This window comes from Xenia sp. Carnegie-2017, unplaced genomic scaffold (assembly GCF_021976095.1).
Source record: "Xenia sp. Carnegie-2017 unplaced genomic scaffold, XeniaSp_v1 HiC_scaffold_6, whole genome shotgun sequence".
Taxonomy (NCBI): domain Eukaryota; kingdom Metazoa; phylum Cnidaria; class Anthozoa; order Malacalcyonacea; family Xeniidae; genus Xenia; species Xenia sp. Carnegie-2017.
In genome coordinates, this window is record NW_025813526.1 from 5,844,466 (window position 1) to 5,870,920 (window position 26,455).

Here is a 26,455-nt window from a genome sequence, read left to right on the forward strand (position 1 = left end):
CACTACCTTTTTGGTTCCGCTACGTAGATGACACAATCACAGCACTACATGCAGACGAAATTGATGACTATCACACTAAACATCAACAAACAGAACAGCCACATACAATTTACCAAAGATGTCGAAGAAAACGGAACTCTTTCTTTTCTCGACTGTTTGGTAAAACATGACAATCAAAAACTACGAACAACAGTTTATCGCAAACTGAACGACTACTAGACCAATCATCTTACAACCCTACATCACACAAAGCCACCACACTCAGAACATCAACAAGACGTGCACAAATCATATGTGATTCACCAGACATTCTACACAACGAAAACAAACATCTCAAACGTTTTTTAGACAAAAACAACTATAACTCTGACTTTATCCAACGCAACACTTACAAACACAACGAACACAACGAAACAAACAACTCAACGACAACAGCAACGATACCATACATAAAAGGGACGTCTGTAAATATTTACGTATTTTACAACCATACAACATACGTGTCGCACATTAAATAATCACAACGTTACAACAAGTACTAAGAAACATAATGGACAAAGAACAACCCAACGAGCGTCAAGGTACAGTTTACGAAATAAATTGCCCCGACTGCCACACGATAAACTGCTTCGCTTGAAGTGTTGCCTCTTTTCAATGCGTCGAAATGATTGTACGCCTCACTGAGTCCCAGTTAGCCGGGATCATGTAAACAGCCCCTAACCTGATGTTTACTCCTCTCTTGACTCTGAACATGACAACCGCTAAGATTTTCGAAACGTCAGTCCTTCTCAGGACTATACCAACCTGGACGATCTTTGTCCACAAACATTCTTTATTGTCTTACTTAAACAATTTTCTTCTTCCATCCTCTTTTTATCACTTTTAAGAGATTTTAAAAAGTTCAATAAAGTAGTTTTCTCTTCAACAAGTGAGCCCACCAAACCATGTAATCTTTTGACTTCTGTTTCGGCTTTCGTAATTCTTTGAAGCATTCCATTCATGAAATTCGCTTGGTCTTTTCTGACCATTAAAAGCTCGTGTTTCAGCTTACTTCCAGTCAAGTTTCTTACTTCCAATTTCGATTCTTTATTGTGTAGACCAAAATTTTAAGTTATAAATTAAAATTTGCAATGATTTTGTCCAATTTAACTGTTCCCGATTCTAAGTTACACTGTAAATACTGATTGGTTAAAATAACCATAAAAATTGGTTACCTCAGATGCATTTAACTACTTTAACCAATATTTTTATGGTTACTTTAACCAATGATATGGTTATTATCTGTACGTTGATTATATAAGTATGGAGGTATTCGTTAATCGTTATTGACAGATGTCTTATTCGTCGGATTACGTTTGACACTTTTCTTTATTTTGGGCGTGAAATGGATTGACATTACCTTGTTAGATCTACGTCTAGTTTCCCCACCGTGTTTTAGCGATGATTTTTGGTTTTCACTAGATTGATTAGATACTTTTTCATAGTCGGGTGCATCATCACTTTTGTTTTCCGAGTGAGCGAAGGCATTAAAAAAAACGTTATTTAGATTGATTTTAAAACCAATGGAATGTTGATCAATAAAGGTTTATTTATCGAGATCTTTCTGCTCTTAGACGTCCTGTAAACATAATCTGAAACTAAAGATTTCAATTTTGAAAAATTCATTGTCCTTCCATAACTTGCTATAATCTCACAGTGAAGGAGAAAAATTCATTATGTGACTCGTTTTCAATTTGACATTTCTTTACATTTATCGAAATCTCTACCAACTCGCTTTTCGCATTCAGTTTCCTTATCATACAACATCATAGTTGTCACGACTACCAAGATCAATCAAATAACGCGGCTTTCTCGACAAAATCCATTTGTCGAAAAGGTGTTTCTCAGGGATTTTAACTAAGTAAAAAGATCCGTCTTCAGAGTTTTCTACATGTTCTGTCACAATGACTGTTTTTGGTGGTTATCTAGTTAGCTGTCTGCATTTTCAGGGATAGAACCATCTTTTGTGTTACGTGGGATTAAAGATTGATTTGTAGACTTTTCCACTATTGTAAACAGAATATTTTCCTATTAATGCTCTTTGCTGAATTTTTGTCGGAATTACTAATATTATAAAGGGCTTTCAACAATGTATTTGACCACGTGTTGTCTTAGAGGCCGAACGATATTCTTTTCTTCGCATATAATGTTAAAGCAGTTTTAAAATTGCATATATAATACTTCGACGGATCTATCTATACTAAAAAGGTGAAGTAATGTCTATCGAAAACGAAAGAATGCGATAGGTGACGAAATAAAAAGTGCCGATTTCTTCAAAGTTAAACGTTAGGACAAATAACTTGAAAATTGACCAAAACGCAAAGAACAGTTTAATAAACAGTCCCAATCCTCGAAAAACTTGTTTGTAGATAGAATATTCACAGTCCAAGCTAAGTTTGAGATTTGAATAGTCGATTTATTATCATCGATCATCGCGTTGTCAGATAAGTTTGCTGTCATAGACATTATTATAATTACTCTCACATACCGTGACTCACACAAGAAGAAGAAGAGAAAAAGTGTTTAATAGAATAAAGTGATGCAGAGTGATGCATGATTGATTATGATTGGTTAAACTAGAATTTCCCTCACCGTCACTTAGAAAGGTATCACTTTAAAAAATTGCTTCCAAAAATTTTACGCATCTAACTTTTTCAATTTTCTCAGTTTCTGGACAATAAACTAGATAGGCTGGACTTCTCCGGCGTTTTGCCCATAAGAAAAACAAACAGACTCAAATATATGCATTTTACTTAGGTTAGGCCTAAAGCTAGTCATTGCTTCTATCATTAAAACACCTGTTTTTATGTAAGCAGATGTCACGACAGCATACGTCAACATCATTTTAGCAATAAACATCTTGCCATATTAAATAGACATGACCAAGCCCTTTTCACGGTTCCGTTTTGGTGTGGCGAATAAATAAGGTGCACATGTCTCATGCACTAATTTGTTTTCACGAAGAAGTGAAATGTCTAATGCTTCCTTTACCCTCTTGTCGGGGGTTTTATTTCTTAACTGAGTCATCTTGCCTTGTGTGCATATCTTACATTCCGGTTCGTCATGGTTTGTACTTTGCTTACCCTCTACAACATTTACGAACATCATCATAATTACAGAGACCGAGTATTTTGTGTCATTCTGAAAATGAAATCACATTATTTCTTGAAGAAGAAATACTTTTAATATTTAAATATGACAAGCGCCCTTTTTGCTCAATGTTATAAATTTTTGCAAACCGAGGTCCTAAATTCATTTTCTTTATTAGTTAGACTTACGTTTCCACCTTGTTCTACTACAGCGCAGACAGAAAAAATGTCCTGCTCGTAGAATGGGATATAAAGAATATTTCTTAAAATTCTGTCATGTGCCGTGCCTCTTATATCAAAAAATTTAACCAGATGAGTTTTGATTCTTTCCTTGGTTTTCTCTACCTGCATCCTGCAAACTCTTTGCTGATCCTTCTTGCTGCGACAGTCAGAGGCGTAACTAGTACTTTAATTGGGGAGCGGGGCATATTCATATATTCCGTTGTGCCCCACTGATTTCTTTTGAAATTGAATTGAATTTCAAAAGAAATCAGTAGGGCACAACAGAATATATGAATATACACCCCCCCAGTTAGCGTTCTAGTTACGCCTCTGGCGATAGTCCTTCGTATCATGTGTCTTGCTTTTACAGTGTGCAGACCATTTTGCCAACGTTGACCTTTTTATCACATTTTAAGCAGTTCCCTTCGAATCTCTCTCATGACTTTTCGTTACCTCTGATGATCATAATATTATCGCCTTTCTCAACGTTCTTCATCAGTATCGTCGATCAGTTCAGTGTAAATTGCGACAATCCGAGGCTTTTCCTTGCCCTGATAATGTTGTCTCAACACTTTCAACGCTCTTTGCCGGTCGCCTCTTGCTGTTCTTATAACCAAAGATAGACTTCTGTCATCCACCTTCGCAAAGGCGTCCGCTTTCTATGCTACAGTTACCTCTGTATCACTGTTTCCCGGTATAAATACATCATACAGTTTTTGGAGTCTCATTTGCGCCAAAGATTTGACTTCCCACAGTTCGCACTCATTTTCGTCTCCAGTAAATAATACTCTTCTGGGCACATAACCTGTTAAGTTTGCTGTCGCAGACATTATTATAATTATTCTGACACACCATTACTCACACGAGAATAAGAAGAATTATTTAATGGAATAAAGTGTTGTATCTATATACATGAGATAGTTGATTTTGATTGGTTGAATTATTACAGTGCTATAATTAAATATTATAAGAAAGAATGTTTTATGCAGTGCGGTGTTTGAAATTAAATGTAGATCTGATCTTCGCACTTTGTTGGATAATTTAAGCAATTGTCCTAGTCACCTGAATTTTCAGGTTCATGAGACAATTGCTTAAATTGTCCAACAAAGTGCGAAGATCATATCTACATTTAATAATTAAATATTGTCCATCGGAAGATATCGCGAACCCATACTGCATAGGAAGATAGTATATCCGTTTGTCATCAAAGGAAGGTAACACTTAACAGTATTACTGTTTACAATGTTACATATATTACAGCATTATTAACATTTTCAACCATTATTGAGACCTTTTTCTTCATAGAGACCAGGAAAAAATGCGTATGGAGGTTTGTTTTTGATACTGTCGAATCAAGAGGGAAATGCACTTAGATAACAAATATTAAGGTAAATGATTTGGACCCGAGAGTATCGTTACATGTTTGTAGATGTAGATCGTCCAGGTTAGTATAGTCCTGAGAAGGACTGTTTTTGTTGATGTTGACTGATATAGCGGTAGTCATCTTCAGAGTCAAGTTACTCAAAATTAACACAAACAGTCCTTCTCAGAACTCTACTAACCTGGACGATCTACATCTACAAACATGTAACGATACTCCCAAGTTTAAAATATTCACTTTATTTTGAATATTTTATTAAAAATGTGGAAGTTGTCAACAGCTGAAGTTAGGTACATGAAGAAATCAGGAGAATAATTTCAATCACACCTTTGATGTGAGGTATCGTTGCTGTTGTCATTGAGTTGTTCGTTTCGTTGGGTTCGTTGGGATTGTAAGTGTTGCGTTTGATAAAGTCAGAGTTATAGTTGTTTTTATCTAAACAACGTTTGAGATGGTTGTTTTCGTTGTGTAGAGGGTCTGGTGAATCACATATGATTTGTGCACGTCTTGTTGATGTTCTGAGTGTGGTGGCTTTGTGTGATGTAGGGTTGTAAGATGATTGGTCTAGTAGTCGTTCAGTTTGCGATAAACTGTTGTTCGTAGTTTTTGATTGTCATGTTTTACCAAACAGTCGAGAAAAGAAAGAGTTCCGTTTTCTTCGACATCTTTGGTAAATTGTATGTGGCTGTTCTTTTTGTTGATGTGAGTGTGATAGTCATCAATCTCGTCTGCATGTAGTGCTGTGATTGTGTCATCTACGTAGCGGAACCAAAAAGGTAGTGCATGTTTGTAAGTCGTTAGTGCCCGTTCCTCTAAAGATTGCATCACAATTTCAGCAACTACAACAGAAACGGGTGAGCCCATAGCTGTTCCATGTAATTGTTTGTAGTGTGTACCTTTGTGCTGGAAGTAAGTCGAGGTGAGGCAGAACTCCAGTAGCTCCATAATGTCTTCTGTCGGTAATAACAAATATTGTCCGAAAAATTGTGAAGCTCTGTTTCTGCGTCACGCCTCTTCCAAAAAAGACTAACTTATTTTGTGTATGTTGATTTCGATTATTTTTATTTGGATATGCACATTCCATTGAGTTTTTTTCATAAGGTCAATGCTACTTAGTGCATAGGGAGAAACTAGAACGTTCAGGGGGGGGAGGGAATATTCATTTATTTAGTTATGCTTGACTGATTTAATTTGTTAGTGATTATAATTTAAAAGGAAATTAGCAGGGCTGAGCTGAATTTATTAATATTCATCCACCAGTCAGTTAACGTTCTAATTTCCCCCTGCTTAGGCGATATCAACCTATTTGAGAACAAAGGTATATCTTCAGTCAATGTAGTTCCAGGTCCCCAGTGTTAAACGATCGTTCTGTAGAATATGACAAGGCTTGGAACCTGGAATGGTTGGAAAGACGCCGCACTATCACTGTAGCACTGCAGGCAGAAATAAGTTAAATATGTGCACAAAATTGCATCATATATTATTAATCTATAAACATAAGTTTTGTCAAAGAAAATGAAATAGTCGATAAAATCAAAGAAATTTCAAGATAAATATTTGACATTTCTTATATGAAGTAACGCTGTTTATCGAGTCATAATTTACCGCCGACTCCGGTCTCATGTGTACGTGGCCATTAAAATTTAACAAAGATGTAAAGTTATGTTACATGTGTTGGTTGACTCCATAAAGAGAATGTGTCTTTGATTATTTTGCTGGTTCTCCTACCTTCGAAAAGATGTTGCCGATAACGGATTATCAAAGTAAGTACGCTAGAGCATATAAACTAAGCAGTATTTGTTACTGTGATGCTGGAGTAAATAGTGGAAGCATAAATGCAGACTCTACAGTACTTAGAATGGAATGTTGAAATGTTTCTTTTTATAATGCTCACCGTTTCTTTTTAATAATCAATAATAATGTATCTTTAAAATAGTTGGCACAAATCCAGTCATGCTTTATAATTCTTTCAATTAATCGTCTTCTAAAACTTCCGAAGAAAACTATATTAAAATGGTTACAATGATGGTGTAAAACTTGTTCACCTATGCAAAAAAATATGAAAATTTAGACATTTCTAATGTTTGGAAGATATGTGGTTACCTACATATAGATATCTTAAAGACAGTCCAATTTTATATTACAAACATCTCTAACTTTAGTAGAGTTGTATACAACTGTAAAAGCATTGTTGCTGTGAGCTGTAGGACTAATCCTAACACTGTGGTACTGGTTGGAACCCATGACTATATTCATCTCAATTACATTGCTTTTGTCACCAGAAGTCTCATGCAGTTGGGATGCATATGTATTTGTTTGTTTTTGTTACCATATCATCAATAAATAAAGAACAACACAGCATAGTTATATAAGGCTGCAGTGTGTCTTTCATCACTGCATTTGGCTTAAAACTTACTTTGAATATGGAGAAATCATGACATTTTGTTTGTCAATCTTCTCAGACTATTCAACATTTCTAAATGTAAACCTTGGGTGATAACCATGCATGCTTGTCTTGTTTACAGCATCAATGTTGTGAATATAATGCAGATTTTATTTGATTTTACTGATAATATGGACACAATTAAAAATGCCTTCAATTTGTTCTAGTCAATTTACTTTCCGATTCATTAGATTAAATGCCATTGCTAGTAATAGCAGAAAGATTGATAATTTGGGGGTGACAAAATTCACATGTTCATGTTGTATGTTTTATAATTACAATAGATTTCAATGGAAACTAATAAAGTATAACATGTATATATGAATATTAGTCTCCTTCCTCCAATTTTCAATCTTTTGTTACTCTTGCATACAAGTTCAAGCAATTTGAAAAGGTAGACTTTGAACATGTTAAAGGGAAAATTTTATGTCAATCTTGCTAGTCTAATGCTTTAAATATTTATATCACTGTCAAGAGAGTTTAAGAGACATAACAACATGGTTGATGTATGTCAGTCAGGCTTTAAGTATACAATAGGAACGAAATAATCACAAAGTCGATTACTTAAATCATTTACCATTCTTTTTCCATGTTTGACTCTCCTTGAGTATCCTTACCAAAAGAAAATAATGGGGAACATACCTGCGTAATTTCTATTTATCACTTCTAGCTTTGGTTCTCTCATTAAAAGGGCTCCTTATTTTAATTATGAAGATTTAAGGTTTAGCCCTCACACTTATTTTGCTCTGCTATCAAACATGAATTAAGACTCAATGCTGATATCTTTTATATGAGTTTCTTACGTTTACCGTAACAAGAAAGATTTAAGAACAGAAGACTTTAACTATTTTTGTATTATTATTAAATTAAAGAAAGCTATTTAACTTAAATTAGAATGTAACTATATAATAACAATGAGTCAGCATGATAAAGCTAACTAATGAGTATGACGTTATCTTAACGTCATAAGCTCTTTCGTAACATTTAATAACCTAACTTGATTGGTAGTATCATGTGTGTGTGAAGTATTTGTTATTTTCCTGGCATTTGTTAAAGTACAATGATTCTGTAAAATTGATGAATAGAAAACTCTGAGGAGTAGCCAATCTCTTAATTATTACATATTGGAAAGATATATTAGAAGATTATGGTAACTCAAGTTAAAAGCAGACAGTATCAACTATGCAACGTTATAAATGTTATATAAAAAACACTTTTATATCGGTTGATATTTTTAAACTTTACAATTCTATGTATGGTGTTGTGTTTTATACATTGATAGCATCTTTAATATATTAATGCCAATGCGGTAATGCCAATTGTATGTACAGCATGGCAAAGAAAAAACTTAGTTATAAAAAAATTTGTTGTGAAGCGTGAAGCTTGTGCGTAATTCGTGTTTGCTGTATGGAATGTAAATGTTCGTTACAAAATTACACGAGAGCAATTGTACTCCTTGAAAAAACACGGAGTGTAATGTCCCTCGCTGTAGATATAAATGTTGTAGAGTATTTTAAGTTAGGAACAATGTCAGAAGGAAGATTTAATTTCAAGCAGTGGGAAAAGGGAAATTAAAACGTAAGCATAATTACTCTGAGTTGTCCTTTTTATGTGCATTTTATTTTATAAAAAATAGGATGTCCAACACTACGCTGAGGTTCTGCGACAAAAATGTTAGTGTCAAAATCTATCTCTAAGCCCTACAATATCTCTAAGTTTATCTTTTCATACACCTCATACAACCATAGTTTTTTACCCAGCTTTTGTGGAGGATGAGAACAAGAGTGTTGGTTTGAGAAATAAGAGGTTAGCTTTAATTACGTGAGATAAAGAGTTAGAGTTTTTTGACAGATTCTCACTAGAGTAGAGTAAATTTTTGCGATATTGGCTTCGCTATTGAGAGCTATAAATTACTTACTGTATTTGAAATCATTTAAAATTTTTGTGCGTTCTGCAGCCAAAGTACAATAGCAATACACCGCGTGAGAATTAAATATCTTGTTGATCTTTTAAATTGCAAAACTAGAACTTATTAAATTGGGGGTAATGAACATAAACGCCCCAGCATATTATCCAATAAAAACACAATATTTTTTCTTGTATTTACTGCGGTGTTTCCTGGTCGTTTCAAATAGAGTGTTATGTTTGAAAACGAACTCGTAAAACTATTATCATGAGAGAAAGTCGATTAAAATCAGCGATTGAAACACTTTTGTTGCTAACAAATGTGTGGAAATTTTGTAACATGTGTATGAATGAGGAGGAAACAGTTGACATTAAGTCATGGTCAAAATACCGAGAATGAATGATTCATTTATGTGTATATTACAGTTAATGAAAATGTTAAATTATGATACTTAATTTGTTTTGTTTGTATGTAATAGGCTAGCTAGCTACGCTACAGCAAACGCAGAAATTGAGTTTTTATCTGAAAATGACCCATTTTGACATTCAATGCCACGCTTTTTTCTTTTCACAGAAATTGGAATTGGTGTGACAGGATTTGGTCTGTTTTTTCTATTCTTTGGTGTGATATTCTTCTTTGACAAAGGTCTGCTTGCCATTGGAAATGTAAGTTTTAGGCTACTTTGTGAACATTTTTTTTATACTTATAAGACATGCGCGGTTGGGCTCTTATCTTATGATATGTTTCTTTCTATTACCTTTTCTGAGTTGAAGCGTTCGCACTTGTGATGTTTGGCATCTTCTTAAGACGTTAATGTCCTTGTAATTAGATTGGCTATTTACCATATCATGATGTTAATGTTGATGAAAAATTATTTGTCTAGTTATGACGTCACGTTTTCTTTCTATATTTTGCGCATTGTTATGAGCCAATCGGGTAATGTGCAGAATGATAAAGAATCAGAAGAGACATTCTTGTGAAATTTTCTTACTAAAAAACTCATTGGCGTAAACGGGACAAAATACTCATTCTAAAATATAATTTTGTACCTTAAACGTCGTAACAATTCTTGACTTTGAAGAGTCTCATTTAATATTTAATTGATTCAGCATCAGCATTCAACATTCAGCATCATTGAATTTTAGACCATTTGTAAGTAACTCTGGATTGTATGACTTCTCCGACATTCAGAACCCGTGGGATTTATTGAGCCTTCATGAGGATCTGGTGTTTTAGGCACCAATCCATAAGTCTCCTGCCAAACATGCCAGAGCGAGAAATCCCCCCTCCCACATGTTGTTTATGTAATTGGCCGTTTTTATGTTGTCTATTAGCAGACAAACCTTCATTTGGACTTTGCCTTTTGCGAACGTTTGAATGGCAAAGCCCTATCCTAGTAGTTCTAGGCAATTGATATGAAGCAGTGGCTTCCCACGGTCGATACTCCCATAAAATGTGCACCTAAGCCTTTGTGACAAGCATCGGCTTGGACTATAAGATCTGGCAATCTGGGCACAAAGCCTTACAATTCTATGTCTCTTGGCTGTGTCGCCAAAAAACCAGTTCCTCTAGTGCTAGAGGGGAGAATGCTACCTGCAAGCTGCATAACTGACTGAAAGAGAATGCCTTGTTTTTTAATTGTTCTAAGTGGCGGAAGTGAAGGGGGCTGGAATGGCTGCTTGTATAGTGGAGGCCAGGAGACTTCAGCCCCAAAGAAAGACTCTATAGCCCCCAGGCATTTCCTCTTTACCTTCCTTATCATGTCTTCTGCCAAGATCATTGAATTGACTAGAAACCCTAGAAACTCCATTTCTGTTGTTTCCATTGAATTGACTAGAAACCCTAGAAACTCCATTTCTGTTTATGGAATTTGAAGTGAGATGTCAAGACAAAAGATAATGCAAATTTAGCTACTAAGAAGTCGTTTTTGAATAAAATTTACATAATTTTATTACGTTTTCGGCTCGTTCCATTTTAGTCAAACATTTCCACGTTTTACCAGTCTACCAGATGATACTAAACTTGTAAGCTACCGGCTTCAAAAAACATTTCTCAAGAAATGTACTTTCTGCCATGTTTAATTGGAACCATCGCGTTTGTAAAGCATACAATACAATAAAAAGTTGAATTTGCATTTAGTTTGCAGTGATGACTGGCATTTAGAAGGCTTGTTGGGCTAAATTTTAAAAAAAAGGTGCATTTCCCATCGGCGGAAAACTGTGATTTTTATTAAATTTATTTGTTGAAGAATTACTCCTTCGTTTTGCAACTGAAAGATTCGTACAACATGTCACTTGAAAGTTAAATAAATGGACTTAACAAAGGTGCAAAAACCAAACGACTTTTCCAGCCGAGCGTTAGCGAGGCAGCTCACTATTCTTGACAGTCAATTCACTCGACCCAGTCCTTTTCCGCGACCTATATATTGGTGAAATCTCGATTTAGCCTCAAATCTTTGAAGGAGGAAGCTACGGCCTTACTGTTCAATGGCCTTGCAAAATTCACTAGGCGAACCTACTTGGCAACGCAACGCAGTTTCTTGCAGTTCAGTTACTGGAGCGGCACATTCATCCGAATGCATGGGTCGTCTTTGCCAACGTTCAAATTCACGCTAATCTTATTTGTCACTAAACTGTCTATAAGACACTGAAAGCTAGCTCTATTAGAGTTTACTTGTCTGGCGTTGGGGTCTACATATCGAAAATGGTTTTAATAATCTACCGAAGGCCTGCCCCCGATTAGAACTTGTGCTTTGAGAAGTGAAACGATGTCAAGGCTCTGGTACCCGTACCTGGTTGCCGATCACAACTGCAATAATGAACCGCCTTGATTTTGAAATGTACTTCGAGATGTGATGTTTTGAGCAGCCTGCAGCGTTGGATTTTTTAGTTACCTTAGATCGGGCGAATTCATCACCAATTCCCCCTACGATCCGGGAATGCATGCAACTATCGTTAGAGGATCAGATTGCGAGCTAAATTTAACAACACTGCTTTAAACTTAAAAGCGTCTAAGACGGACCAATTTCGTGAAAGACAGGTCGTTTGTATCGGCAAAGCTAACTGTGGGTTATGTGCGGTAAGAGCAGTTACGCGATACCTCAACATCCAAGGGCCTATCCGGCATCCGCGGGCTGTTGTTCATACACGAATGTAGTAGTCCGCTAACACGTGAAGACTTTGTTTTCTGTATTCGTGATGCTCTCGCTCGTATCGAGATACACGGTAACTTTTCAGGTCGTATAGCTTTAGAATCGATGCTACAACTAGCGTTACGAAAGCAGGGCTGCTAGACCACAAAACAATGGGACGATGGCTTAGTGATGCCTATATATTGTACATTCCAATGTCATCGGCAGCATAGCTTCATGTTTAACACTGCTAGATTCTTCAAGGCACATAATCGTTGAGGGACACCTAACATCTACTTATTGTAACTCAAATTACATGTAGCGGTAAACTTTATATTATATGTGTTACAATTTTACCTACTGATCTATACTAAGTAAGTATACTCTGTCTGAGGATGACTTTGAAATAAAGTCGAAAATTTACAGTTTACTTCTCGTCTTGTTTTGATTCATATTTTGCAATCTCAAGATGTCTTTCTTCTTCGGAATTTGTTTTAAATTATAAGTAAGTATATAATTGTAGTGCTTTGGTTCTGGGACAATAAACAGTTAAAAAAGCACATGATTAAAGCGCATTGCTCGCCCAGATTCGTTAATAGATAGTCAGAAGTTTAGCTGGAAAGGGGGTTGACCCATGCGTTGAACAATTTACCAAATGGTTAATAGACATGGCTGAAGCGATTGCATTAGGATATATAGTAGTAAGCTGAAAGCAAAATTGATTGAAGTGCAAAATGTTGTTGCTGTTGTTGTTGTTGTTGTTGTCGTTGTTGTTGTTGTTGTTGTTGTTGTTGTTGTTGTTCTCTATCTATTTCTCTCTATCGTTGTTTCGACCATATTGGTGTTAAGGTTTTAGTTGAGGTGGGTGGTCAGCTTAGAATGCCAGAAACATGAATCCTAATCTCGACGCAAGGAACAGTTTTGGTGAATTAGGTGTTAAAGGGAACTCCACCCTCACATAATGTTGGTCTTAAAAGTTCCATTTTTATGCAAAGGTTACTATATTTTGAAATTTTTACATCAGCTATTTTATTTTTGACAAAATCACGTCTTCAAGTGCGCTATTTGAGCTGTTTTGAGGTTTAGCAGCGTGGGCACAGAAAGCGTCAGCGGAAATTATTTTGACGTCATATCGTCAAACCGATTTGGAGTTGTGTTAACAACAAAGTAAAATAATAACGCACAGCCTTGCACAAAAAACAAAACAACCGCTTATAATGGCTTTTTTGGAAGAACCTCGGCCTAATTCACCAATCGATAGTGAAATGGAAGACAATCCAGCAAACAATATTCGGCCATATCAGTTTGAGCCCGAATGGCCGGCTGATGAACACAAAGAAGCTCACCAGTTTGAGGACAACGAAGAACAGGAATTTGTGTATATTGAGGATGAACCTCGGCGCGACAATCTTAAATCGTGGGTAATAAAATGTTATATTATTTTAGACCATTAATTAGATCTCGAAAGAACGTTTTCAGTTTTTGAAGTTGACCACGTCCACACACACATAATACTTCAGATTTTAAGTTTATATTGTAAGATACAATCTATATTGAAATTTAGACATTTACTTTTCAAGATCCTTTCTTTTAACATATTCAGGTGTCAATGTGGTAACTGCCAAATAATGGACAATAACGAGAAATGTTTATGCTGCAAAGAGATTTCCAATATTTGTGACAAAAATGTAGAGGCAGTAGAAATGAATGAGACCACCGAAGTCCCTTTGTGCATTACACAACATCCTGGTTTTGAGCCGGTTTGTCTTATCATGTTGGTTTTACAAACAGCTTGGTACCTGTACAAGCAGCAATATGAGGTAGCATATGATGGGCCCGAAGACAAACTGTACCGCCATATTGCATATAGACAGTTGACAAGATGGTGCTGGGGTATCTTGGGTAGAGAAGTAAGAGTCGTCTTGCCATCATGTGCAGTTACTTGCATTAGAGAAACATTTCCTCCACCTGGCCCTGCAGAGGAATTTCAATTTGAAGGCTTCCACTATGTTGATTTTGCTATGTTAATATTTAAGAATGAATGTACAAAAGTTGTCTTCACTGATTCAACATCATATTATATGGGCATGGCAAAACCTAGCATCACCACTGACATTTTATGCAAATCTAGACTGATGTTCCTTTACAAGTACTTCTTTCCTGGGTGGACATGATTTAGAAATGTTCTTTGGAAGATTCTCGCCATGATGTACAAGTTCAATCTCCTCAGTTTTGCATGCATTCACAACCTCGGCAAGTAGTTTATAAATGTACTGGTACTCTTTCTTTTCTTTCATTGCTTTTACAACCCATTGCTTCTTTGTTTTAGCAAAAATCATTTTGTAACGGTCTTGCCCTTTGTTTGTCCCTGACTTAATGACTGCTTTACCACGGTTAATATTGTTGTTGTGATCTAATGCTGCTAACTGAGTGCGGGCTACCATTCCACGAAATGAAAAATGCTCTCACTTTGGGCAGTATTTCAGTAAAAGGGAATGGTAAACCTCCAACTCTCCTGTGTGACAAAACTCAGATAGCTTCCACAGGTCTTTTAGAAGCCTCTTGTCACAAATCACCTTCTCTGCAGCAATATATGCTTGTGAAGTAGGAGATTACCACTTCTTCTGCTTGTTTATCTTTCTGTTAATTGTTGGTGGCAATATTGATGAAAATATGTGTTCCCTCTCCAGAAATGCTTGTTATTGGTTAAGGATAGACTTCTAATTTTCCACCAATTCTTCTGCATTCTTGTTACAACTTGCAGAGCACCACCAAAGATGATTAGAAATGGACTTAATCCAATGGGTCAAGTCATCGTTTCCCTTAATGTTAGACTTTGTTTGTTTTTTTTGTGACAGATTTAGACAAATGCCAAACATTTTGGTGATCAATATGAGGGTTTGTTTTTCATAGCACTGGCAATTTTTGTCCCAAATGGGACTTAAAAAAGGGAAATTATGTACAAATAATTAGGAAACTATAAGTTCATACTTTACGTCAAGGAAACTACACCTAAATTCTATGCACGAAAGGCTAATTTTACAATGGTTTTATGTAGGATTATTTTCTAACCATAATGAATCTAAATTGCGCAACCATGTTTTATTATTATTCAATATTTATTCATGGCAATAGACTGGTTTCACATCAGTAGAAACTGTTGTTAGGGTTGAATTCGGAGGACAAGCAAACGAAGCAAACGGCATTACACCACAGTTTCCACACAAATTAACCTTTGTATTTTTTAAAAAATAATATTAATCGACATTCAAATTCTATATGTAGTGGGAAACTGTGCGATAATGGCCTTTATGGATGTGAAATCGTTCTATTAAAACAGAATACAAATAACCAGCTCAATATTTGCATGTAAGCTATAAAAGTTGTTTGTGTTTATACTTATGAATAAAAAATTCTGACGAAACATTTTGTGATTAGGAGAAGCATTTTGACGCAAGTTTGTGCAATGACGCAATTAGGAGAAGCATTTTGACGCAAGACTGTGCAATGACTTTACATAGAGCTTTGAGCAGCAATTGACGATATGACGTCAAATACAAGCCGCTGACATATTCCGCTCCCACGCACCGGATGCCCTAGCTACAACATTTCAACTCTTTTTTTGTGAAAATATTGAATCAAACAAACAAAAAAATTGCCGCATATTTATTTTCACGGGACAGACAATGTTTTAAGACCAACATTGTGTGAGGGTGGAGTTCCCCTTTAATGAAATCACTTAATTACGACATACTCATAAACGAAATACTCATAAAGCTAGTCTTCTTATAAAGATAGCTTACTTCCCTTCAAGAAGAAATATTTTTAATCTTCATAATCCGTTTTCGCCAAACATTTGTATTGAACGTCTTTCATTTACTACCCAACAACATGAAAACGCTAGTTTCCAGCCATGGAGGGTGAGATCGAAAACTTCAAATAAGTGTCCTTTCTTGTTAGTTACCTCATCTGTGAAAAAGCTAGAAACAAAAGCTATTTATTATGGCAATGTTAAGTTATTGTTTGTGCTTGTCTATAATTTCTTAGGACTTAGGATGCACTAAAGTGTGATTACAGTATAAGCTGCGAACGTTGAATCGTTCTTTACTTAGAAATCCGTTGAGAATAAAAGATTTATGGTCTTGAATAAGTTCTATAAGGTCTAGAATAAACTATCTTAAGTTTTTAATGATTTGAAATGTTTGACGTTTAGAAATTGAGCAATGTGCTAGTTATATATACACTTTTGTTTTACATGAAGTAACCAGAAGATGAAGAAATATTATCTATGACTTTTTCTTACTCTAGATTCTTTTCATATCTGGACTGACATTAGTCATTGGTCTGGAAAGGACATTTAGATTTTTTTTTCAAAGACACAAACTGAAAGGTAGCGCTTTCTTCATTGGTGGCATTTTTGTAGTTTTGATTGGTTGGCCTATGGTGGGAATGGCCCTGGAGTCTTACGGTTTTATTCTATTGTTTGGGTAAGTGGTTATGACTTCATCGTGAACTGAAATAATGAATAATTATTTGCTAAGCTGAGCCTGGTGTTTAGCTGTTTTTTCGTCTTTAGATCCTCGCCAAAAAGAGCATTTTGTTTTTTATTTTCATTGCTATCTACTTTAATGAGATGTGCTATTATATCTTATACAGCTAATGCATTCTGTAGAATTAAAGTTTTTACAAAAAAGCATGATTTTAAGAGCTAGTTTATCATTTTTGGCTCGTCACTCCGTTTTCAACCCGCTTGTTTTAAAAAGAAAATGCTTTTTGTGCGATTTATAATAATTCCCTTTGCTCAACTTCTGACTCCATAGCTTCCATCTTCATCGCACTGACATGCTCAAATTATTTGTCAAGTTTAAAGGTTAAAAAAGTACTACCAATGTTTTAATCACGTTATATACAAATTGCAAATTCAGTTTTTTTCTGCCCGACTAAAGTTCACTTCCGAGTTTTTTGTTGGTGAAAAATTAGTGGTTTTGGTGACAATTTGAATACGAGCAAATTTATGAAAGAAATTTTTCTTATATTACTCTGACAAGATCGTTATATAGCAGCAACTGCGATCGAACGGAGCTTTCAAAGAAATGCAATTTAGAATTCGTCATTAATGTGCTACCCTCTCATTAAAATAGGTACGCAGTGTGTTCTTGCGCGTAGCGTTGACCACAGTTACACTATACGGAACAAACAAAAGTCAGTACTCCCACTTTACTGTGCAACTTGGTGCTGTATTTTTCATTAAATAGATAACTGGCTGCAGCCAGCCATCTTAACATTCTTATTGTTTAAATAATACATTTTGCTTTGCTGCACCACGTCAGTCACATGGGCAATAAGATATTTGCCACTTCATACCACTTCAATTAGAGTGGGACTATTGTTTCTTACTTTACTGTGGCTTTGAGTTGAACTTAGTTTTAATTATACAGTACAGAAATCATAAAAACATGTATAGTGAAGTCCTAACGACACACAGAGACGGACACTTTTTCACTACAACATAGTGGGTAGCCTGCGAACAAACTACTCACAAAAACTATTGTGTTTCATTTATGTGTCTTAGGAAGCAATTAAGTTGACTTTAAAACTTATCTTCAATCTTGACATGTTTGTTTCATATCACTGTAATGTTCACTATGTGATGTTAGTATATTTGACTTTTTAAGGGGATTTCTTCCAGTAGTCGTTAACTTTCTAAGAAGAGTACCATTTATTGGTAACATATTAAATATACCTGGAATAAGTTCGGTAAGTACAAGATACAATTATATTACATGGGTGTAATTCTAGAATAGAAATGCAACTTTAAATATCTTGAAAATCAGTTTTAACTTATAATTGCCAGTGTGCATTCGTAATGTGCAGTAAAACGTTCACTGATATAAAATTTTTATTGAACAAGCTTTCGGCTGTCTGTCTACAGCCTTCGACGTGTTATAAAAGAAAAAAAAATAGGCTGTAGACATTCAGCCGAAAGCTTGTTCAAAAAAATTTTATATCAGTGAACGTTTTACTGCATTATGTATAATCCTGATATCGGATCACGCATTTTTCTCTATTCGTAATGTTGACAAAATTTCATAGCAGACATGTTTGAATAAATAAAGTATCGTACGAGCCACATATGCAAAATAATGTAGATAGGTAAATGAATACATAAATAGATAGATAGATTTTTTATTTCACATATTAATATTGCAGCCATAAGTGGCTGAATTACACCAATGTTGATTAGTTTGGAAAATATGAAATATGTTTGTGAAGTTTTCATCTTACGCTATTTTCAAATATAATTTTCTTGAAAGCATTAATTGGAAAAATGAAAAAAAAACAGAGAACGTTTATTGTATTTATATTATTATGAGTTCATTAGGATATCACCAATGAGAAGCTCAATATTTTTTGTCATATTCTTTGTTGCAATCGGAACAAAGCGAAAAAAGGTTTGATTGTAAAATGTCCCAACAGACAAATTACAAAAAGTGCTCCTTGGAAAAATTGGTGCTTGAGAAAACGTTAAAAAAATTTGTTTTGCATTTTATATTAAAACATATATTCAAGTTTGATTTTAACAATTAAACTTTTCCGTTATAGGTCGTCAACAAGATTGCTGGAGATCCGTCAAATTCCATGGTTTAATATGTTTTTAAAATTACATGATAAAGATCGAGGGTTCTCAGTCCAGTATTCTGATTATAACAACATGTCTCGGGTAAAAATCCCGTATAGATCTGTCACAAATATAAAAAGCACGTGATACGTAGATTAATATATGACATGCTAAGAAAATTATGCAAAATAGTCAAGTATATCCGCCTAACTTGGATATTTTGGAGTAGCTTAGCCAGCCCACAAATTTGTCGTGCTATGTAGATTTTTGATCATTAGCAATATTCGTTTCTTAAGAATTTTTTTCACACTGATTGAACACCAACTAAGTTATGCATGAATTAACTTAGGGGCTGACTACGCCACTGGTCTTAATATAAAAACAACTCTAGCTTTGTTGATGTAAATTATTTTGTATTATGCACGTTGTGAGTATAATGGTTACCACAGATTTAGAACTAAACCCACTGCAATTCAAACATCGGAAATCATCCATCACAAGATAGCTTTATTCTATTTGTATTATCAGAATACAAAACACGTTTTAGACCTACCTTTAAGAGTCCACCTTTTCTTGACTGAACGTGCCTACGAAATGAATAAAATTGTGATTTGATAAAATGTGATTTTTATTCACTGTTTAGTCAAATAATTCATTAACTGTTTAAGCCTCTCTTTATTTGCCGAACGCTTTTGCTTGTTTGCCTTGGTTTGAGTGCCAGGCACGTTCTCTTACTTTCTCAAATCATTTGAAGTTAAGTCGTTTTGAGTCGATTGTGTGAAAAGTTGCAAGACCATCCATTCTTCTCTCCAAAAGGCTTAGTTTGTACTGTGCTATTGGCTTTTTTATTTTAACGTAGCTAACTGCGTAAAAGCATTATTGATAATGCGCATATAATAAATACGTAGTAACAAAGTTGTAACTTGAATGCGTGTACTGTTCCGCCTTTCGTTTTCGCTGAAATTGAAAAACCATATTGGCAAAAAGCAAATCCGAGTTTTTCTAGTTTTTCATTCGAATAAAAAATCGAGTTAAAATTTTGTTTTTCGTTTTTCGTATTTGACGAAATTCGAAAATTGAGTCCAATTTTCGTTTTATGTTTCTCAACTTGTAGTGCATACACAGACGCTGAAATATAACATAATGCATGCATAGTTGTCTTTACTTTTCCCAAAACATTCAGGGAGTAAGCGTAAAATTAAGGTGTTGTGCAAAGAAATTCGAATCAAATTATATAATGATTGAATAGGCAGTGCATAAGGTATGAAATTTTGATCTTAAAAGTTTCAACCACGAAAAGAATTGAATGTGGGGGGTTTCTGGCAAAAAAAGCGGCTTGTTTTTACTTGTACAGCGTATCAAAACAAAGTGTATCAACTTTAATATCTATAATCTCGTGAATTTCATATTGTATTTTACTTTTGTATTTTTATATAGCAAATAAGATGAACTATCCAATTACTTTTTTATTTCATAACACTTAGAAATGACCAAGTACTCCCTAAATAAAAATTGTAAGTCAAAATTCCTTTTTTCATCATTGGGAAGTGACTGCTGCATGATTAACGATGTATCATTACCATTTAAACGAAAGGAAAAAATCAGTGAGTTTTCTCCCGTATCACACCACGCTAGATAATTTTCAAAAAATGCAGGTCCATTTGAGAAGTAACAGTTGAGTTAGAATTTCAACCTTTTGTGTGGATGAAACTTTTAAGATCAAAATTTTATACCTTACGTGCTGCTTGCACTACTTGTTCAGCCATTAGGTCTATGGATGCATCTTTTATGCCCTGTTTTTGATTGGCATCAACCTTCGATAGTGCAAGTTGTAAATCCTCTAGCATTAGGATAATGTTCGTTCAGAAAATCTGAATTCAGGAATTCAGGGCCGGTTGCACGAAGCCTGGATAGCGTTATCCATTTTGATAGCATTTTTTTTAAAACTTTTATAAAACCTTTTAACTAGCAAAAAATATAAAATTCGAACTGAGCAATCACTGAAATAAAATATTGTTTCGAAGCTTACGAAATTTCCTTGTCGTATGAAAAACATTAACACCATTTTTATAAGTTTGAAAATTTTTGCTATCCAATAGATAAAGCTATCCAGGCTTCGTGCAACCGGCCCCAGGAATCTGAAAAGACAGGTAGTCCTTAATAAAATCGACCCAGTGGCTATAAATATAATTTGATTTACTGCTGAATGGTATTTTTTTGCACATAACCTTAAATTTACGTATATTCCTCCTCCCCGATTGTTGTGTTAATAGTAAAGTAAACTGCGTTGTTATAATCCAGCGTCTGTTTACGAACTATAACTTCAGAAACAAAAAACGAAGATTGGATTAATTTTTCGAGTTTCGTCAAACACCAAAAAACGAAACACAAAATTTGAATGGATTTTTGATAGGAAAGAAAAACGAATTTTGGAATTGATTTTGCCAACATGATTTGTTAATTTCAGTGGAAAACGAATGGCGGAATGGTACACGCATTTAATATTATATAACAACAATAATTTATATAATTATGAGTAGATTTTATCTAAATGATACAATGAAATATTGGTTAGAATTATTTAGTGTATTTACAACTGAATATTGTGTTAAAACGAAAAACCTGATCGTTGAGATTAGCGTTAGTTTTGTTAATGTAAATTGCTTCTTTGATTTTAAGTGTAAATGTAGTATCTGAAATGTCGATGATTTTAAAACAAGAGGGAGAATGGTAGTTTTGCATAAAGGGGATTTTATAATATTTCGACAGATAAGTGAGTTTTGTCAGTTTTGATTATTTAGCCATTTGAATTTCTTTTTTGAATTCCAGAGTATGGATTGAACAATATTTACGCTGGTTGAATTTGTATTGAACAGCATTTGTTTAATAGAAATCAGGAGGGAGTGAATGATAAAAAGTTTCAAAGTGGAAGATTTTCATCCAAAATTTCCTATATGCCGCCATGTTTTTATAACCGGTTCCAGACCTCTCTTCCCCTTCAGGTAATGTAATAGAACTCAATGGTCACATACGGCATGCATGTGCAGGCTCGAGTTCCGGCCCTGCTAATTTTGTTTTATTGCGTCAAAGATAAATCTTCTTGCCCAAAATCAATTTGATTTTTTGAGTTTTTTAAGGAAAGCAATAGAAAAAAAATCTATAGTTCGGGTTACGGAGAGTGCCAGGGTTTTAATAGTTAAAGTATTATACTGCCGGACATTTAGTGTTTTGAATTACTTTCCCAGCTGCCGGGCATCTAAACACGGCGAACAAAAAAAGAGATTGGACTTCTCATTTCAGAAGCAATGAGAAGAATGAAAAACGCAAAAAAAAGAGTTCGTTGAAATTACGGGTGATGTGAAAATAAACATGGGCATTATGTTTTTTTGACGAAGTTAAACCTTGTAAAGAGAAATTGTTGCCTGTAATTGTTGAGAAGTCTTCGTCAAAAAACGAGCAGATGAACGCTGCCTTTGCCAAACACTAAGCTCAGTTTCATAATAAAATTAACGACCATGTAAAGTATGTTCTGTATCATCCAGACGAATCAAATATGGATAAATTAAAAAAATTAACAAAGATTTTCTCCTCTACAAACACAAAGCAGGATATGGAAAACTTCTTTTTCGAATTAACTTCTACGTTTTGTCGTGAAGTGACCACATGAATAGGTCGTTGAAATGAATTGTAAAGCATTTGTTTGATTTGAGTGATAGCTACTGGCTTTAAGAATTGCTTGAAAATATTTGGTGTTTTGGAGTTCGTCAGACAACATCCAGCTAAGTCTAGCAGTCTCTTTTAAGACTATGGTGATAATCATTTACGTGCTGAAGCATTGGATGAAATGTTCCACATCAAATTTTCCCCGGAAGGAAGTAACAAGCGTAGTCCAGAAGAAGCTGTGGCTTTTCACTTTTTCCACTTTTTAGATGATGGAAAAAAGATAAGTTTTGGAACTTCAGAAATGAAACTGACGTGACATTGCCAATTCGTGATAAACTACAATTTATCACTAGCAGTGCATCAGTTCCTGCCGTTGGTTTTGACCCTTTGCCTTCAATTTCTTTTTATCTCCCTGAAACTGGGCGTAACTGCAGGACAATACATGAATGTACAAATCAATTTTTGTTGGCTGTAAGTGATTTACTGTTTGTTATGATTCCTTCCAAAAGGAGTTAACATCGTATGTATGTTGATATCCCCAGGCTTTGGTACAGTGTGTATTTTTTGGAGAAATGTGAATATATACTTGGGTTTTACTATTTTCATGAATAGTGGTTTATTTTTTGTTTCTATTCTGTGAAGCATGCTCATTAAATCATTCACTTAGACTACATTTACTCCACTCCGAAGACATTATCATAGTTAATTGTAAGGGGTAAATGAATGTGGGATAATAATTACCCCTATTTCTGGGTAATAATTAGACCAAAAAGTTAGACAAGTTTTCTTACCTTGAAGACAATGTAAACAGAAAATGGGGTGAATCAAAATTGTGTGTAAAAGATACTACCTACGTCTTGGGTAAAACAACACTTAATAAAACAAGAATGGCGGATTTTTAAGAAGTGAACGTAGCGATGCATTCTTATAAATGAGTTAAACTAATTATAAGGGCAGGCGTATTATATGCTACGATGAACTTTATAAGATAAAAACTAATTTTTTGAGAACGAGAGGAGCGTGTGTTCATGTCATGTGGGCATAATACGCAGGCTTTCATGTGTGTTGAAACCGGAATTTTCGTAAAATTGCTTTAATACAACAATGACATGAAAAAGTATTCACCGTTACACTAACAATGCAATTTTTACATGCTACATACATTATATATCTGTAGATATCCACTTTTCAGTGTGAGTTTTATTTCACATTCATCATTAAAACTCGAGTATTCAGAACGAGAAACAAAACAAAACTCTTACTTAGCATGCTAACCGCTTACAGACTCAGGGGCGAAATTTAAGGGGGGTATGGGGGTGGGGGGAACTAACCCCCCAAAAATGTTAACGTTGCAGGGCTAATTACAAAACTAAACACTAGGATACGTGCGAACAGTTATCCACATAATTTGAAAATATAGTTCAGTTTTAATTTAAGCTGGATTTGCACTTCATGGGTAAGAACGGAAAACGATAAACGGAAAACGGTAAACGGTAAACGGTACGCATCAAGGAAACTTGTTGCTCCAAAAATTACCAAGTGTAGTGAATTACCATCGCTCTTTTGTTTGCTTTTAAGAAGTGTTTGTAAGTAAAATTTTTGAAGTTTTTATATCTTAAGTTGAAACACCATACTATATTTTTATTTTTACATCAGTAAACACAAAAACTAAGATAAATTTTGCTGATTTAAATTGATTGAAGCTTTTTAGTAGCTAGTGTTTGTATAGTTTATTTTACAAACAAGGAAAGTCAAGGATGAATGGTAAGTAATAGCAATTATTTAAACAAAAAACCCGAAACCAACAAATGTGTAAATGTGATTGGTATTTATTGATTATAACAGAAAATTCCAAAGTTATCAAGAACAAGAGAAAACGGCCGTATCGGAAAAAAATTAAGTGTTCTGCATGTAACAAAGAAATGTTCAATGATAATTTTTCTAAACATAATAATTCCACTCACAAAGGAAAGGGCAAAATTATCAACATCATTGATCCGTCACAAAAACGACTCTCATTTGCGTCGTGCAATGTAAGTTAAAATTTGTTTTGAAATTCATAAAAGTACAGTAACAAAGGACTTGTTTTATAAAGTCTGTTTTAAACTAATGTTTAGAAAAGTACGACGTCTTTAGAGTCAAGCTGCACCAGCCTTAACGAGATAAATGAAACAGCTGTCGTTGTGTATAAAGAAAAAAACAAAGAGGAGTTGGAGTCATGTGCTGTTTCAGAAAATCCGTTTACTATTGATCCGTTTATTAAGACAACACGTCTGGTACGCATGAAATAGCAGAATTTGAGGCAATGGTAAATGATAATATAAATGAAGAAGTGGAACTTTGTGTGGCTATTGAAGAGCCATTATTTGTTGACGATGACACTTCTGTTAACAGTCACGCAACGAGATTTGTAGCAGTAGAACATAGTTGTTTGCTGAGTGATAATAGTTCAAATGAAGAGGTAGACGTTAAGGTTAAATCATGTAATACTTATTTCATTAGTCTTTTGATTGTTCAGAATAAAAATACGAATCTTTTTTAATACGAATCTTTCAATTGTCATTTATTCATCTGTTAAAAGCAAATTTTTGTATTTAATTTACTGGATGTGTCTTTTTTACAATGTCTTTATACGTTTAGGCTGCACAAAGTGAAAAGTCATCAAACTGCGATTCAGATAACCAAGAAGATATTACATGGATCACTTGTGCAGGACAGTTAAGAGTTCTATCACAACTTATTCATCACATTCTTAATGAAGTGATAATAGATAATGACGGACACGTAAATGTGAAGCGCTTTTCAGAAAAAGTGAAGCACATACCAAAAAAAATACAAGATTTGTCTGTGAAACTGATAAAAAATTGTTCAATTGTCATCAACAAAGCACAGTGAGATGGAATTGAAATTGATTGCCCAGTTTTAGACAAAAGCACTAAAATTACTTCTCGTGATCCAAGCGAAAGGCCACGAGATATGAATGACGATCAAAGAAAGTTTCTCATGCAACAAGGACCCTGTCAACCTAGATTGAAGTCTTTTCCTGTAAATCAAACAAAAGCCAAAAATAAACCTAACAAATTTAATGCATCTTGGTACGACTCTTTCCCTCATCTTGAGTACAGTCGGAAGGAAGATAAAGCATATTGCTTTGTATGCTCATTATTTCCAAGTGGGCCAGGACGAGAAAAAAGTGATCAGGCATGGATAAATGGTGTACGATCATGGAAGAAAATGAGGAGCATTGGTGCAAACAAGAAAGGAAAACTTTATAAACACTTCAGTAGCAAGTCCCATCAAGCTGCTCTGGCTGATTTTGTTCGTTTGATCTGGCCATATTGATGTAATGATGAATGCGAAAATGAAGGAAGTATTGATTCAAGAGAAAGCAGGTGAAGAAAAGAACAAGGAAATTATGTTGATTCAACTTGATGTAGCTCGCACTCTGGCAAGGCAGTCATTGGCATTCAGAGGAGGAGGCGATGACAAGGATGGAAATTTCATTCAGATTGTAAATCTTCTCTCAAGACATTGTTCTGCTCTCAAGCTGTGGCTGGACGATCAGCGCCTCAGGCCATATACAAGCTCAGAGGCACAAAATGAGATGCTTCATTTGCTGGCTCAATCTGAGAGGGATGAAATTCGTGCTGAAATTAAGTCAGCCGGTGTATTTTCTGTGTCTGCAGACACTACACCTGATACATCGAATCAAGACAAGCTTATCGTTGCTGTAAAATATGTCATAAAGATGTCATAAAATCTTTAATGGAAAATGAAATCGATATAGATATGCTTGCATTTCAAACATACGATTTCACAACATCAATGTCTGGACGACTAAATGCTTCTCAAAAAGTGTTGCAAGAAATTTTAAAACGACAAGTGCCTTACATCCCTTGCCAGGGACATCGGTCTAATACATTCAACGAGCATTGTTGCAAACATAGCTCAATAATTTGATCA

At 34.8% G+C, this 26,455-nt stretch overlaps 1 protein-coding gene across 1 annotated transcript; it reads left to right on the top strand.

Annotated features, from left to right (window-relative positions):
• The first annotated feature begins 6,348 nt into the window (after positions 1–6,348).
• Positions 6,349–19,449, top strand: LOC124458091 (vesicle transport protein GOT1B-like). The gene is made up of 5 exons (XM_047008186.1): positions 6,349–6,494; positions 9,654–9,745; positions 16,519–16,697; positions 17,886–17,967; positions 18,814–19,449. The coding sequence occupies exons 1-5, from the start codon at positions 6,470–6,472 to the stop codon at positions 18,856–18,858; spliced, it is 423 nt and encodes a 140-aa protein (XP_046864142.1). The 5' UTR covers positions 6,349–6,469; the 3' UTR covers positions 18,859–19,449.
• Positions 19,450–26,455: the final 7,006 nt, after the last annotated feature.